Consider the following 17012-nt stretch of genomic DNA (forward strand, 5'->3'; position numbering starts at 1 on the left):
AACCAGGGCCCTGGGAACGATTTTTTTACTGGGGGTGCTGATATCAATTTGAAAAGAAAAAAAAAACTAAAAAAAACAACTAAGGTTTCACTACAAAATGGAGCTCAATTCGGTCGAGAGAAATTTGAAAAGCTAAAAAAAACCTACAATATCATGAAGGTCATTTTGGTTACATTTTTAAATTTTTACCAGAATACCTGGGGTGCTACCCCCAGCACCCCCCCCCCACTTCCCATGGCCATGACACAAACCCACATCTCGCTAACCGCTTGAAATGTGTCTAATTCCAAAATTATGTCCTCAATTTCTGTTTGAGGGAATATGCATGCGAATTCTTCAAAACAATGGAGGCGGGTAGATGCAATTAAGATCTGAAATTGGTCAAAAAGTCTATGTTTCAAGAATAATTTTGAATTTCGGACGAATTATCAAACGATGTGCCCTTAAGATACATCCTCTTAAGAATTTCCCAAGGACTGAAACATTATTATTGAAAAAAAAAAAAAAACGTTTTACAAAAGATCACATGGGTTTCAATTTCACTATACTGACAACTATACATACATCATTTCTAGCAAGAGCAAACACTTGCATGCATGCATGCGTCCATAATTTTGAGATCAGACTGTAAAACATTTTACTATACATAGGCCTAGCTCCCCATAGCTACCAGTGGCGTAGCTACGGGGGGCCTGGGGGGCACGTGCCCCCCTGAAAAAAAATTGGCAGAGCAAAAAAATATATATAAAGAAAAAAAAAAGGGGGGAAAGACAGAAGAAAAAAAGAGAAGGGGAAAGACAGAAGAAAAAAAAAGAAGAGGAAAATAAGATGAGGAAGACGAGTGAATAAAATAAAGTGAGGGGAAGACTTGCAAAAAAAACCCAAATCTTTCATGTTACTATATAAAATTTTCGCTCGCGCTTCGCGCTCGGATTGGCTGTTCGATGAGATTCATATATATCTTGCTCAATAGGGTGATATGGAGTCGCCATGTATGTTGCTGCATATATGTTCTTTATTTAAAATGTGTTTGACGTATCCTTATCAGATCAGAACTTTTATCAATAATTTTCTTCTCGCGCTTCACGCTCGCATTATAAATGTAACCCAATAAGTGTCCCGTTTTTAGGTCTAAAATCTCAATTTTCTTCCGCATGCGCTTCGCACTTGCATCAATAATTGTTTAGTTACATACCTATTTCATTTCGCATTACAAAAAGTGCTTAGAATTACCATTTTTTAGGTCTGAATGTCAAAAATGTTTAGCTTGCGCTTCGCACTCCCATACCCGGCTCCCATAATTGTAATATATGTATACCTTTGTGTATAACTATAATTAAACAGTCCTTAACAGGTCCATTTTCGATCATGCCAGAACATTTATTTAAAATTTCTGCTCGCGCTTGGCGTTCGCAGTAATTATCTAGTTACATACGCATCTTGTTCAGGATCAAAAACATTGCCCAGGATGTTAAATTTTCAGGACAAAATACATGAAAGTTTTAAAAAAATTCGCTCACATGTCGCGCTCGCACTATTTATATAGGGCTTATGAGATTATTTCATATTTTTGTTGTTTTATAAGAATAAAGCTAAGAAGTGACCGATCGCTGAAATATATAGGTGAAGATAATTTCGGGCCCACCCCTTATTGGCGAAAGTCGGATTGGTCCTTGTGACACAAAGAAAAATAATGTTGCCCCCCTGAAAAAGCAAGGACCCCCAGTTCCCCCCATGAAAAAAATCCTAGCTACGCCACTGATAGCTACATTACACAATTTTTTCTTCTTTCTTTATATATACTTTTTATCTTCAAAATTAACTTATAGATTTTACATCATTTAACTCTAAATAATAATTCATGACATGAAAGATCTGACAAGGGAGGGGGGGGGGTATTTGTAGAGAAACAATGGATTTATATTTTACAAGAAAGAGGCAACGTTTCTCATTCGCCATAATTTTTTCTTTGTCATCAAGATCGAATCTCAAATCCAATAATGACAGTATAGGCTAGCTCATGCAGGGGCGGATCCAGGATTTTCCAAAGGGGGGGGGGCACATTTTTCCGAGGAAAAATTTGACAAGCAAAAAAAAAAGAGAGAGAGATTCAACCACAATTTAAGGATATTTCGTCCCAGAACAAAATTTACAAGCCAAAAAAAAAACCAATACAGGTTTTTAACAAAAAAATAAGAATATTTCGTCCCAGAAAAAAATTAACAAGCAAAAAAAAAAAAGGGGGGGGGAGTGGCACACTTCTGGCACACAACGGCATTTTTACATTACAAATTTTAATTTGCTTCTCAAAGGGGGGGGGGGGGGCACGGGCCGGCTGTGCCCCCCCCCCCCCCTTTGAGAAGCAAATGAAATTATTAAATTAATTATGGCGCTCCCTATAGGGGGGAGGGTGCAGGGAGGGGGAGTTTTGTTTCCCCCTCCCGCGCGGAGCACGAAGTTTTCGATTAAATTAATTTAACTCAAGTCGCAAAACAGAGTAGAAGACGGATATATACAAAAAGGAAATAGGCGCTATATTTCTTTCCGCGAAATTCTCTGAAATTTTAACCTGTTATTATTTGATATTTCTTAATAGATTATATATAACTCGATTAAGAAAAAACGAGCTCAAAATGTGAAAGGGATGATGCAAGCTATAGAAGAGGGACTTTTTCTTTCCCATGCTCGCGAAGCGCGGAAACCTCTGTGATTTATTTTTTGGGGAAAATGTGTAATTTCGCTCATATTAAGCGCTTCCTTTTGATTAAGAAACTTGAGAGATTTTCAAAATTTCAAATCAATGGCGCAAAACAAGACATGGATGTGCAGCGATATAAATAAGTATAATATCTTAATAATCTTACATACTTTTGCATAGCACGGCACGAATTTGATGCCTCCCCCTTTGAGCAGATACTTTGCCAAAAATTACTTGCTGAAAAGCGGAAGAAATAGCATTTGGGGACTCGGGGAGTGACGGTGATGTTTACCCGCTCCGAACAGAAGAGCCAAACTTTTGTGTCAATGAAATAATTGAAAAAAAATACTTGTCATACTCTTTACGGTGCCAGGTAAAAATGGCAGAGGTAATAATGGCAGAGGTAAAAATGGCAGAGGTAAAAAAAATCATAGGTGTTTCTTAGGTATCATTTTATCGACCTGTTTTGAAGGAGAAGTTCACCCCGACAAATGGTTTACTATAATAATAGCAAAAAAATATATTGGTGAACGTTTAAGGAAAACCCATCGAAAATTAAGAAAGTTATTATGAATCTTATTTTTTTTTCTGTGACGTCATATATAAGCAGCTGCCCCGTATTTTATGCACCAAAATGTATCCTTTTCAATTTTTGTAATCAGTGGGTCATGATTGCTAAAAAATCTTTCAGGAGCGGATGTAAAATGACTTGTATGTTGATATTCTTAAGGTACAATAAAAAAAACATTTTCATTTTTTTAAATGACATTTCATTGATGTTTTTTATTACACCATGGAGATAGACTGCTCGCAAATGACGTCACCATTAAAATATAAAATTCTAATAGCTTTTTAAATCTTTGATGGATTCCCTAAAACCCTCACCAATATTGTTTTAATCATTTTCTACTATTTTTACTATAATTTTGGGTGAATTTCCCCTTTAATGAATTAAGTACAATAATTGGGATCCAAAGTGTGCTTCAAATTTGAATATCAGAGGAGCGATTTGACGTGAGAAGGCCGTGCATGAAAGTCGATGAAAAAAAAAAATAAATACCAACTCAACTCAACTAGATTTGGTGCAGAAGATCTACAGTATGATTTTAAAATGTTACCCTTTAGTTCAACATTATAATTCTAATTTTCGTCTCAGGACATGTCTTATTAAATACACTGTACATGGGGAGACTTTTGTATTTTTTTTTGCATGGGGGTTTAAGACTGGTCATATATACCTCTGTCATTTTACCGCTGTCATTTATACCTCTGCCATTTTTACCTCTGCCATTTTCACCTTGCCATTTTTACCTCTGCCATTTTCACCTTGCCATTTTTACCTCAGCCATTTTTACCTTTGCCATTTTTACCTCTGCCATTTTTACCTCTGCCATTTTTACCTCTGCCATTTTCGCCTTTGCAATTTTTACCTCTGCCATTTTTACCTCTGCCATTTTTACCTCTGCCATTTTCGCCTTTGCCATTTTTACCTCTGCCATTTTTACACCGAGCCCTCTTTACACCCATGTATACTTTATAATTTCTGGCAAGAATATACGATTCCCACAGGCGGGAATGGGAAAAACGGAGTAGAAAAAAGGTGTGGGAAACAAAAGGGAATGGCAATTTTGATATTTTTCCCGCAAAGTTTTATATGAAGAGAGAAGAACGTCTCGTTTAGGGTTTTTATTCTTTTAACCAAAAAAGAAGGGAAAAGACAACAAAGCTATACCTTTCTACCCTTTTCTCCTTTCGCTTTTTCTTTTTCTCCTTTTCTCCTTTTTTTCTTTTTGGGAGCGTTTTTTTTTTTTTTTTTTTTTTTTTTGGGGGGGGGGGGCGACCGCCCCCCTGGCTACCCGCCTATGATGGAGCCCTTGTGACGTGAAATTTTGGCAGCACTGCAAGCAATTTCAACTCATTTAGGCTGTGACAGTGGAAGAGGATTGTCGCTCTCCAAAATATATGTAGCTATAGCTACTTCTCGCGAGAAAGTATTTTGTAAATTATTTTATTTTTTTATTTTTTGCCAAATATAAGAAACAAATCAATAGTGATTATTACAGAGCAAATCTAACATTTTTCGGAAAAATTATTATCGTCAAAACTTTGTTGGTGTCTCAAATTGTGTATCCTGCAAAAGTGATTAGAGTTCCCCATAAAAGTAATCAAATCTATAAATAAAATGTTATATACTTTTATTTGGAACTCTTCAAAAGAAAAGGTTAAGAGAAATGCTTGTATGAATAAAATAAAACGAAGGTGGTCTTGGTATGGTCCACTTGGAATCGAAAATTGAATCGCTTAAGATTTCGTGGATAAGCAAGTTGTTAGAGCAAAGCGAACGCAGTTGGAAATTTCTTTTTTAATTATTGGCTATCAAAGATTGGTGAAATTCCTTTATGTTTTGAATACAATATATCAACAAAAGATATGCATTATCTTTGTACAAAAGCAACTCTACCTAGTTTTTACCATGATTTTTTTTGTAGCTGGTCTAAGTTAAGATATATTGGTATATTTGGAGTAAAAATGAAATCATTTGAAATAACAGCAATATAACTTTTAATAAACATATGTTGGTATTTGAGAAATGGAAGCATGCAGGTATAATTAGGGTAAAAGATGTTATAAGAAATCGTCATTGGTTAGCACCAAATATTTTGAATAAATCTGTCTATTCTTCTCAGCTTTTATTTGATTTAGAATATGCTAAACTAAAAAAGACTTTCCTGTCTATTGGTTGAATAAGTTGTATAAGGAAAATTATCTACTCGATAAAAAAGTGAACGATTTTAAATTTCATTAAAAAGTGGAGTACAAATAACTCTAGATTCTCTACCTACAAGAAAGACATATTCTTTATTATGTTCGGAGGTATCTGAAGAACCAGGCCTTGTATCTGTTGGTCTAATCTTTTCTTATAACCAGTTTCCTTTAATTGGAACCATGTATTTTATTTTAAGTTGCATATTTAATTGTTGATAACAGAATTAGACAATTTAGTTTTAAATTTTTGAACAAGATTTTACCCTCAAGAGATAATTTATTTAAGTGGCATGTAGTAGAAAACAACATATGTTTGTGGAGAAGTTGATACCACTTTTCATTTCATACTGTATTGTAAATATGTTCGATTTTTTTGGAAAATTATAGAAAGGTTGGTATTTTATATTTTCAAGATAACTATTTCTATAGATGAAAAAACATTAATTATAGGTAATGATCTGCAAAATTCCAGCAATGTTCTGTGTAATCTATTTTGTATTATTGCTAAATTTATTATCTATCGAAATTATATAAAAAAGCATATTCAAAGGAAAAAATATGATGCGAATTCTTTATGGACTGAATTAAAAGCTTACTATGATTATTTATTTAGAAAGTTTATGTAAACAAACTGAAAAGCATGCAAGTTCAGAATTTTGAAAAAATGTGATATTAAAAAAATTATTGCATTATTGAAATGAATTGATTTTTTTAATTGTTTGTATATATATTTATGAACATGTTATCGTGAATAAATACCTATAAGAGGATAAAAGAAAAAAATGACAGAGCAAATACATTTCCCTTAGTTAGCTAAAAAGAAAAAACCTACAACATTTTAGTCTTTCCTCTTATCTTTTTGTTTTCATTTGTTCTTAATTTTGGCATGTTTTCTTTCTTTTTTTGTTCCTTTCCCTTTGTTCTTTTTCCTTATTATTTTCCCCGTTTTTTTAATAAGAGACAGAACCTTAAAAATATAATTTGGGGATTTTTTTTTTAATTGAAGTTCAAAAATTTTGGGGATTGTATACCCCACCCCATTGCCTCCGCCCTTCCCATCCCAGCCGCCTCAAAGTATCAGGATGTAAAAGAAGGCCACGAAGTATTTATTGGAGTTCCGATGAACAGGGACATAGGGGAGGGAATATTAAACTTACCACCCCCCCCCCCTCCACGGCCACCACAAGCCTGCCGCAAGCGGACGTGAATAAGAGATCGTAAATAACATTCCAATGGGAGCAGAGACGCCACTGACGGTATACGGACGAAGGTACACTTCCATGGCCTTATGGGTATACCACTTCCATGACGTCATATTCTTACCCAGATAAACAAGCTACGTGCAAAACTCCCACAATCTTGCTGTATAGAATTTCAAAATTTCAACCTATTTTTGTCAAAATATAACATAATTTTATATGCATATATATCATGATTATTTTTAGTAACGAAATATTAAGATTTTTAAAATGAAATTTATGTAAAATAGAAAAAATATAACAACACTTTATTACTCTCTGGTGACTTGTGGGAAGGATGATTGTTACGAATGAGGTAATTGGAGACGAGCTTTTCTATCAGCTGAACTTTAACAATAAAGGAAGTTCGAATCGGATTCGATCAACAACAAACACCACCGGATTCTCTTCTTTGGAAACGTATTTTTTGCCAACATTTTGCTTCAAAGTCATATGTTCCATATTGTCAAAGGAATACTGTTACAGTTAAGAACACGTTCGAGTAATTTTGAGTGCCATTTGAGGAGCTCGAGTGAAGATTTTGTCATTTTGGGGATTCTTCTGTGGGATCGTCGTTTAATTTAGCGCGTCATTCCCGTTTGTTTCCTTCCGTAATCTAATTTCAATGGCTTGTTGTGGAGAAGGCGAATGGAAATCATCATTAGACAATCAGAGTGCTGTCGTTTTTAGAATGAGATTGAGTCATCAAATACCCCATAACTGTGAAAAGCACTGTAAATTAAACATTCTAAGTAGTTTTCCAAGAAAAAGTTGTTAAAAAAAGGTGCATCCAGGTTTTGTGCATGATTGAAATTCGGCCTGATCTGTTCAAATATCTCATCAGTCATCAGAGACAGAGTGTAATTTGCACATGAAGATCTAAGTAGCTAATTTGTAGAAGGATAACCGTATACATGTAATTGATGTGCAAAAACAAGGTTTGGACTACCAGTAGGCTATCACTCAAAACTTGCCGACCGTTGCATCGAGGAATATAATTGTTACCGTATTTCATCAAGTTTGCTTGTGCTCTTGATTCATAATCCAGCCACATCGTTTAAAATTGGCACTTGGTCTTAGACTTAGCAGTTGCAGTGTAGAGAATTGCCAGAGTCAAAAGAGAGTAACTTGCTTTTTCCAGCTACAAAAAAAAGAAGAGAAAATAGTGCAGCTCAACGAATATATTTCCAAATTTGTCAGAATTGTGAACACTTTGCAGATAGACCAAGATGAAGCTTCTTGAGAATCCCAAATTGGAAGCCATCAGTGAAGCTCTGGCCATGGAAACTGGAGAATCCAGGATTCTTGGAAAGTATGTGTGAACAATGAAGAGTCTTTTTTTTTATAGACCCAGTCAGCATGATTTTTACCCGAATTTGATTTAGGATGGGGGCTCCATTTTCTGGACACTTAATCAAATAAAAACATCATCTCTTGCTCTTGATTTTTATCAAACTTGGTGCATTCAGTTACAAAAAATAATTGTGAAAATTTGTGCTTTGTAATATTGTCTGAAGTCTGAACTCTAATTATTTCGAATCGTTTAATGAATATTGATCACATGGTTCCTGAAAGTACCGTTTTGTTCGGTCAGACGACCCGTCCAGACAGACAACAACTGGGCACTAGCGTACCTACGGGGGGGGGGGGGCAGAGGGGGCAGACTGCCCCCCCCCTGACGAGTCACAACCCATGCAAGGGACATCCCTGCCCCCCCCCCCCCTGACGATTCTTGAAAACTTTTTTTTTTTTTCCTTTTTTTTTCTGGTACGAAATCCTTTATTTGTGGTTGAAGACCTTTTTTTTTTTTTGCTTGTCAAATTTTTTGGCGGACGAGATCCTTTATTTGTGGTTGAAGACCTTTTTTTTTTGCTTGTCAAATTTTTTGGCGGGCGAATTTGCCCCCCCCTGTGGAAAATCCTAGGTACACCACTGCAACTGGGTATAAATGATATTTTAATGTCTGTAACATTCCATAGAAGTTTCAGTCAATCTGTTTTTCCTTATTTCAAAGAGTAAATGTGCCAAAATCACACCCAAATTTAGAGCAAAATTGATAAATTTCTCTAAAAGAAACTACTAAGCAATTTATAATGTAATTGAAAGTATAGAACAGGTCCTGTCCAGTGCTACATCTATTCTTTGATAGTTCTTTGATCTAGTTCCAATTTATAAAGCACTACAGTTTACAATGTCCACACACAAAAAAAATGGTAGTAATAAAGAAATTGAATTACAGGAAAGTGAAGAGTGTTCCTACATGAATTTTTTTTTTGAAATTTTCTTGGCGATTTGTTCGTATTGGCTTTCAGGGTTGGCAGATACATGTAAATGAATGAAGCAATGGTACTGTAGATCAACTTTCAAGTCAGGACTACCAGGAGTATTTTGAATATTAGACAAGTATTGAAGCAAGCCACCGACAATACAGACATCACAATACTTGTCAATCTTTCATTTGTTTTTCTGCCTTAAAATTTCATATAATTTTTCTATCATGTTATTGATTCTATCCATGCACAGCACTAAGCAATTTTTACTTTTCTTCAGGGTGGAAAGTTACTCCTGTAAGATGGCTGGTCAGGACAAACGTCTTTTCAAGCTTCTGAGCCAGGAGAATGGTCACTCTCCTAGTGAGTTACAGGCCCTCTCACCTCCTCAGAGTACATTGACAGTCCAGCACCCAAACATCGTCAGCCGTAGCAGTGGGGACGAAGCAGGGGGACCCCTGTGCCATACCTGTAGCAGGAAGATGATCTTCTATCTGATCTCGACGCTCAATGCTGCATTTCACCCCGATTATGATTTTAGGTAGATGCTACTAGAATAAATAATTGCACTAGTATATATAGAGACACTATGTAATAGTTGAATTAGGAAGCTAGGTTTAACCAGAGATCCATTTACATTAATATGTTCTGTAATCGTCCCAGTGAGTCAACTTGTCTTTTATATAGATGTAATGGAAAATTTGAAATTTCAAGTAATGGATTCATGATTTATTTTTATTTTTTTTGTTTTTTTTGGTTAGAGACAGCTGGATGTGCATTTTTTTTTTCTTGGAAGGAGATAGGGGATGGGATGGAGTGGATGATGTTCTCCCTCAACAGCAGCTCATTGCAATTCCTTCCCAATCTCTGTTATGTGGTTGTAAAGTGTTGAGTATCATAAAGTAAAGGTTTGGGGAATGGATATGATAGTGTAGTGTGGTACAAATACTTCAAAAAACATTTTAAAGACAGTGTTCTGGGGAACTCTGAGTTGAAATACATGTATATTTAGGTTAGTCTTCTTAAGTTCGAATTATATGCTCGTACATGTAATTCTATGCCAATTTTTTTATTTTATTGATAGTGATGCAAAGAGTGATGAGTTCAGTCGAGAGCCAAGCTTGGACTGGACTGTGAATGCAGTAGATGGCAATCTGTTCTCTGCTGGCGGGGAGCTCTACACTACTCAGATCAGGCCAAAGCTCTGGGCTGCCATCAATGATGAAATCAGTGCTACAGAATGTGAGATCTACAGGTACAAAAACTTTCCAATGTTCCCTTGCCTGAAAAATCTCTCTTTGAATATGCATCTACTCAGTGCAAATGAGGTCAGGAGCAGAGATGGATCTTACTGGATTAGACACTATAGCTTGGATGGGTCTGCCATTGTGCACAAACAATACTGTGTGACTGGAATTACCCCCCGGTCAGGAGATGTTGTACATTGTGTTTTGTTGAAATATCAGTTTCAAAGGCCAATATGAAATTCGGCAAAATATGGATTATTTCTCCCCCCTTGCCATTTCCAGATTGGAGATTCATTGTTAGTCTATTTCATAGAGTTCTCTAAATTTATTGTACATTGGCCCAGTAAATTGTTGGCATTTCAAGGTTAGTATTTTCTAGAGATTGTGGCAGTCGAGATTTAAGAAAATTAGATACATTTATGCTCATTGAATTTATATGAAAAATGAAAACTGACAACAAAACCTGCTGAATTACATACAGTGAATGTGTAATTTTTTCTCTCTATACAGCTACAACCCAGACCTTTCTTCTGATCCTTTTGGAGAAGAAGGTGTCCTGTGGTCATTCAATTACTTCTTCTACAACAAGAAACTGAAAAGGATTCTCTTCTTCACTTGCAGGGCTACAAGGTCAGTGATAAGCTACTGTATCAATGAAAGTACTTTTGATAATTCATGAAAGAGATCCACAAGTGGCATGAGATCATCAACATGCTTTGTGGTAGAGTTTTAAAAATATTCTCATATCTGGTTGTTAACTTTTCAATAGTTTGAAGGGACACTCTTTCTTGTTTATTGACCCCCCCCCCCTTAACATGTATGTAACTCATGGAATTTTAAAAAATTCATGTCAAAACATGTTTTCCCGAAATTATTTTCGTGTTAATGTGGGAGAATATCTTATGAACGTGGTCCACTGTGAAAATATTGGCCTTGACTTCAAATACCCTCACAAGGCTCATATTCAAATTATGATTAACAAAACAGCTGGAATAGGTGGGCCAACAATTATGTGTCAAGTCCCATACATTCATTTTTGTGTGCAATGCATGTGGCTGTCAACAGATTTGTGTTTATCATTCTGGATATATAATTTATATCATAGCAAATACCTATTCTTAGGTTCATTATACAACAACTTTTTTTGTTAATTGTCAGTCATGTTGAGACAGTTTTTGTTTTCTTCACAATTCCAACTTATGACCGGTATGTGTGCTCTCCTTTGTTTTGCTTCCTGAAGGAGGGACCTTTGCCATGATTCTGGCCTCGGTCATGACCTGTCCCTGACTGTAGGTGACGATGATGATCTGTTGATGGATTCTGATGGAGACAGCCAAGAAGATGTGGATTACTATGCAGCAGAACCAGTGTACCGTGGAAGGTAAAACCAATACAAGCATATATATTCAAAATTTATTCAATACTTATCGACACTGTCATCATTTACAATTAATAGTGTTTAATTGTATTTATTTAAAATTACTTTTGTTTTATTGATTTATTTTTGAAATATGCTCTCCTAATAGAGCAATATGAAAATAAATTGTTAATACATTGTTTTTTGGGGTTTTATATCAAAATAAATTTGGTACTCTTGGTAATGGACGTAACTTACCTGGATACAGCACACCCCAGCTTTTCTCCTGGCTCAATAAGCTTATAATTGCAACTCATGATATGGTCTGGCATGATAATAAAGGACATCCTGTTCTCACTGTTTATGAATACTAATTTGATAAACATGAGGATGACTGTAACATGCCGAGTGTGTGATTGAGGTGTATCAAGTTGTTCAGTCAAGCACAGACATATTAAACACTCATCACACCCTATTCCACATTGATATTTTGTCACTTTAATTGGACTGAGTGGTCTGTAAGATGGATAAGTAGGAATGCCAGAAAAGCACAAGCCTATTGTCATCAGTCGATTGGCTCTGCCCTTTCCAGATGAAAATATATTAAATGGCAAAACAATAGCAAATATAGAAGTAGTGCAGCAGCAGGAGCAACAAAAACAATGATATTGCTTTTTGTTTTGAGGTACTTGTTTTCAGGATCTGTCATTAATGTCGTGTATCATTGCTCGAATCCCCTTTGACAACAACAATAATAATATGAGCAATGCGTCAGTTGATTACATTGTTATGTAGAGAAAATGTTTAATGCATTTTCATTTGTCAACTTCTAATGTTTTGATACATAAATCAATTCATTATTTTTTAACCTGAATGAATAATGAGTGTGTAAATTGTAAGTTCCGCTATTATGTGTTTTGTTCCTGCAGAGGGATGGAAGTGTTCTAGAGCACCGGGGTTAGAAGTCTCTTTCCTTGATGGACTGCAGTGAACGTTACCAAGCTTAGACTTCATTTCTCATCAATTACTTCATCAATTTCTAGTATTCATTCCAATGTGGATCAATAACCACATTTCTCTGCTCAAGCTACCACCCTTTTTTAAAGCCAACAATAACTTAACCCTGTGTCAGACTTTATACCCAGTCACTAATTCTACCACATATATAATCTGATGTTCAGTTATTGGTTTGCATTTGATATTTTCAGAAGGTGAGAGATGTAAAGTACTTCTGAATTCAATGCAGTCATGCAATATCAAAATTTTATCAACAGTTATTTTGATGTATTTAACCAATAGATAATTTAATGTAAAGGTGGGAAAAAAAGAATATCACAGCAACACAGAATGGGAAAGAGTGCCAATGTTTTTGAAGAGTTTATAAAAGTGGTTTTACTTAATGACATTTTTATGTTCCTGAGAGATTGGTCATTGCAATGTATTTTCTGTGATCTTGATCATCTTCACACATTTTTTTTTTTTTTTTTTGCAATCTGCTTTATGCCTGAAGATAGACCAGTGAAATTTGTGGGGTTTTACAGAATGTGATTCATCAAAGAAAATGAGTACAAATTAGCCATGCCATAATTGTCATGTGGAATTTCTGTTATGCTTTGCAAAAGTGGTAACCATTTTTTCTGAAAACATTGAAAAAAAAAAGTGGTGGTTAAATTGCTTTTTAAAATTTTGGAGAGAGAAATTATATACCTTCGTATGGATGCCTGATGCGACATAATGGTACCAATGCTTGATCCGTGATTGATATCAGTGTCTAATTTAATTTGATGGTATTCATTACTATTCATGCCTAATTTGAGATCGTGTTTTTCATGCCCATTTTTCATACGGTATCGGAACTGTATTGGTATGATAGTTGTTGGTCAAATAAACACCAAGGATCTATTAAGTTTATCGTCAAAGGACCTTTTGCAGAGTTGCAAAAAGACTTAACTTTAAAAATCAAATGCTACTTGATTTTCCACCAATAAGAAGTGCATTTATGATTTGCATTTGATTTGTCTGTTACAAGACACTGTATTACTTAATACATGGAAACATAGTAAAAATACTGACCCCATATCAAGTAGATTATGATGCTGATGATGATCTAACATAACTTAATCTAGATATACCAAGAGACTAAAGAGAAAGAGCATCAAACCCCTTTCAAGCATGACTTCTGTTTCAGGAACATAATAATCTAGCTAAGTTAGAGTTATCCAAATGTGCGACCGATTTGGCTGTGTTACAGGGAAATTGTAAATGATTGAATAATAGAAGAATATAGAGAGATATATATTTATTCTTTTGATACTTTGTTCATGTATAGAGTTTGGATGTTTTGTACATAATTTCAGGAGTTTTCAACAGTTGTTTTTAATACTTTAGATGTGAATTGTACATACTTGTTCTACATGTCCCTGTGGATGTCTTAAGCACTTTTGTGATTTGTTTTGTATTTTTGTACCAGCATATCTGTGTTGACTGTTCTACTGTATAGAGTTTAGGTGTTTTTTCGCTTATGGATTATCTGTGTAAAGTCATGATGTACCTGATGTGGATGATTTGCATTTGGTTTGCTTTCGTGTCAAACCTTAATTTTGTTGGAAAATTTGAAGTTGGTTGTGGTGCTATAATGAGCATTTGTGCTTGGGCTAGTCTCATATACTTAAAGATCCATCTTTCTGAATGAAAATACTATTGTACACATTTATGCACCAAATAACATGGAACTTCTTTTGGCTGCTTTTGTTGGCATGCTGCATACATATTTAAAGAATTCCTTTAAAAAAATTCACACTAAGAATTTTTCGTCAGAGAAAAAAAAAATGAAAGCAACACTTTTACAATGTTTGCACAGCATTCAATTTCATGAAATGTGGGAAATACTAAATAGTAGACCAAAAAGTACACATCTAACCTTATAATGATGAAAGTTCATCTGTGTTGGACTTGGTTGAAAATAAGTAAAAGTAAATTGAGTCACTTCGGTCATCGCTGAGGAAGGCAGCAGTTTGCAGCTGAAAATTTCAAGGCAATTTCTTGAGATTTGTCTTTGTGTTTTACTCACATCTAACCTTATCATTATGGATAGGATTGTCAGTTGCAGAAAAGTACTATACCTTAATCTGCAGTTTTTTCAAGACAGATATCACATATCCAGCAAGAGCAGTCAAATTTAATCAAGCGGAGGTTATTTTTCAGGTTTTATTTCATGAAAAATTGTGATTTAGTTTAGAGTTTATTCACTTACTATGCAGTTTTAAGCAAGAGTATTAAATATTAAGGCTTGTTCTAGTTTAATACATTCATGTAAAAGTAGAATACTTTTATATTTTGAAAAGTATTTAAAAAACTTTGTATGCAATTTTAACCCCTTTAACACAAAGCTTTGTGATCAGTTGTAAAATGCCATTCATGATACATTTGATATTAAAACATTTGGTCATTATCCAATCAGAATTGCTCACAATAATTGGATTAATCACAGATCTGTGTGTTACCAGGCTCTGGTCTGTATTCTTGCCATATGCCCATACATTTTCCCCCAAACTCAATAAGTATTAATAATCTTTAATAGTTTTGACTTATCCATTGCATCAGTACCTTCCTTATTTTGTCAACAATGACCTTGCAAGTTCTATCTGCTTTTTAAGCAAACCTCTCCAAACCTTTTAATGCATTAGAAGTTAAAGAAAGCCCACTTATAGTATAGTGATTATTAAAAAAAAAAGTTATTTAATTGCAATTTTGTCAAGCTTTTTTACTGTATATAAGTAGGTATGCATGTATGTTTCATTGTAAAAAAAAAAATCAAAAAGAGGGCTGTTAAGTGAATTAAAACAAAATTGTTATAAGCAAATCAGTCTTCCATCCATTTTTTTGTGTAAAGTAAATAATGTTCAAATGAGGTAAAGAGAGGGAGGGGGTGGACGAGCAAGGAGATAGGAGAGAAGGGAAGTGAAAGGTGGGGGGTGGTGTAGATGCAGGGAAGTATATGTGGGGGGGGGGGGAGATGGTGACTACATGGATGAATCACAATATATAACAAAATGCCATCCCATTTCGGGAAGAAAAAAATTATGGATTTGTCTTTTATTCTATAACCTGAAATATTCTGATAGAAATAACAACATCCAAGAATAATCAGATTTAGATACTTTGAGAAAAGGCCAAATTGGTTCCGAAGTTATGTTAGGAGCAATCAACAATTAGAAACTGGTGTGGACTGCAAAACAGTTGTATCCAAGCACAGAATTTTTAAGAAGTTCATTCAACTTGGTCATTTAGAATGTACGTCGGCCAGATACTATTTGTCAAATTTTTTAAAGTAATGGCCCGGGCTGAAAATATATCTAAATAAATAGAGTAAAATTCACAGAGCAAAATGCTGAAAATTTCATCAAAATCGAATAACAAATAATGAAGTTATTGAATTTTAAAAGTTTATCAATATTTTGTGAAAACAGTTATATGCACATCGTCATGAATATTCATTAGGTAGGCTGATGATGTCACATCCCCCATTTTCCTTTTTCTTATGTTATTACATGAAATCATAAATGTTTCATATTTTTCATACATGTGTAAATGATATGTCTCCATTATGATGAAATGTCAATCCAATTGTTTTAGTTCTTGGTAGAAAAAATTTGAATCAACCCAATTTCATATAATAAAATACAAAAGAACAAGTGGGGGATATGACATCATCAGGCCACCTAATGAATATTAATAAAGACATGCCTAGAAGTTACTGTTTCACCGGAATAATGCAAATCTTTAAAATTCAATAACTTCGTTATTTGTAATCAGATTTTGATAAAATTTTCTACATTTTGCTTTGTGAATTTTACTTTATTTATTGAGATATAAATATCTCCAGCCTGGACCATCCCTTTAATAGTGTTACCAAAATTGGATCATTGTTCAGTGTGGGTGGGCTTTAAAAAAGATTACATAATAAGGAGTACGTGAATTCCAAATTATATCCATTTGGTCTACAAGCAGTTGGTCTATGCTGCATGGGATAAACCCATTTGGTCTACTATCAATCTGGTCTAATTGCCACTTGGTCTTGTACTCGTAGTACTCACTTGGGCTAACTCGTTTAATTGTAGAACAATCAGATACTTTGAGAAAAGGCCAAATTCCACTTTTCCTACTGCCTCCTTTTTCACACTTGCCAAATTAAAATTTAGTTTATATAACAGTTCATGTAATTAATACTAGAGTGGTCATAGACCAAGTGGGTTATATAATGGGTATACCCTTAAATAGGAATGAGACAAAATGGTGAATGTGCTAAATGACCACATTGTAGGCATTCATCCGAACTGTCCTATCGGTCCCCCCCAAAAAAAAAAAAAAAATTGATTTTTATATTTTTGCAGAAAATAAATGTACAAGTCCTACTCTACACATAAGTAAATTTTT

At 34.6% G+C, this 17012-nt stretch overlaps 1 protein-coding gene across 1 annotated transcript; it reads left to right on the plus strand.

Annotated features, from left to right (window-relative positions):
• Nucleotides 1–6695: 6695 nt before the first annotated feature.
• On the plus strand, nt 6696–15438 carry LOC129254061 (repressor of RNA polymerase III transcription MAF1 homolog). The gene is made up of 6 exons (XM_054892518.2): nt 6696–8014; nt 9253–9513; nt 10057–10227; nt 10730–10849; nt 11460–11600; nt 12506–15438. The coding sequence occupies exons 1-6, from the start codon at nt 7932–7934 to the stop codon at nt 12522–12524; spliced, it is 795 nt and encodes a 264-aa protein (XP_054748493.2). The 5' UTR covers nt 6696–7931; the 3' UTR covers nt 12525–15438.
• Nucleotides 15439–17012: the final 1574 nt, after the last annotated feature.

The sequence above is a fragment of the Lytechinus pictus genome, chromosome 2 (assembly GCF_037042905.1).
Source record: "Lytechinus pictus isolate F3 Inbred chromosome 2, Lp3.0, whole genome shotgun sequence".
NCBI classification, from domain to species: Eukaryota; Metazoa; Echinodermata; class Echinoidea; order Temnopleuroida; family Toxopneustidae; genus Lytechinus; species Lytechinus pictus.

Bases quoted from the DNA above. Each gene is read 5' to 3' on its own strand.
- LOC129254061 (XM_054892518.2), top strand. From the start codon at position 7,932: ATGAAGCTTCTTGAGAATCCCAAATTGGAAGCCATCAGTGAAGCTCTG. The intron at 8,015-9,252 runs GTATGTGTGAAC...ACTTTTCTTCAG, and splicing joins GAATCCAGGATTCTTGGAAA to GGTGGAAAGTTACTCCTGTA. The intron at 9,514-10,056 runs GTAGATGCTACT...TTTTATTGATAG, and splicing joins CACCCCGATTATGATTTTAG to TGATGCAAAGAGTGATGAGT.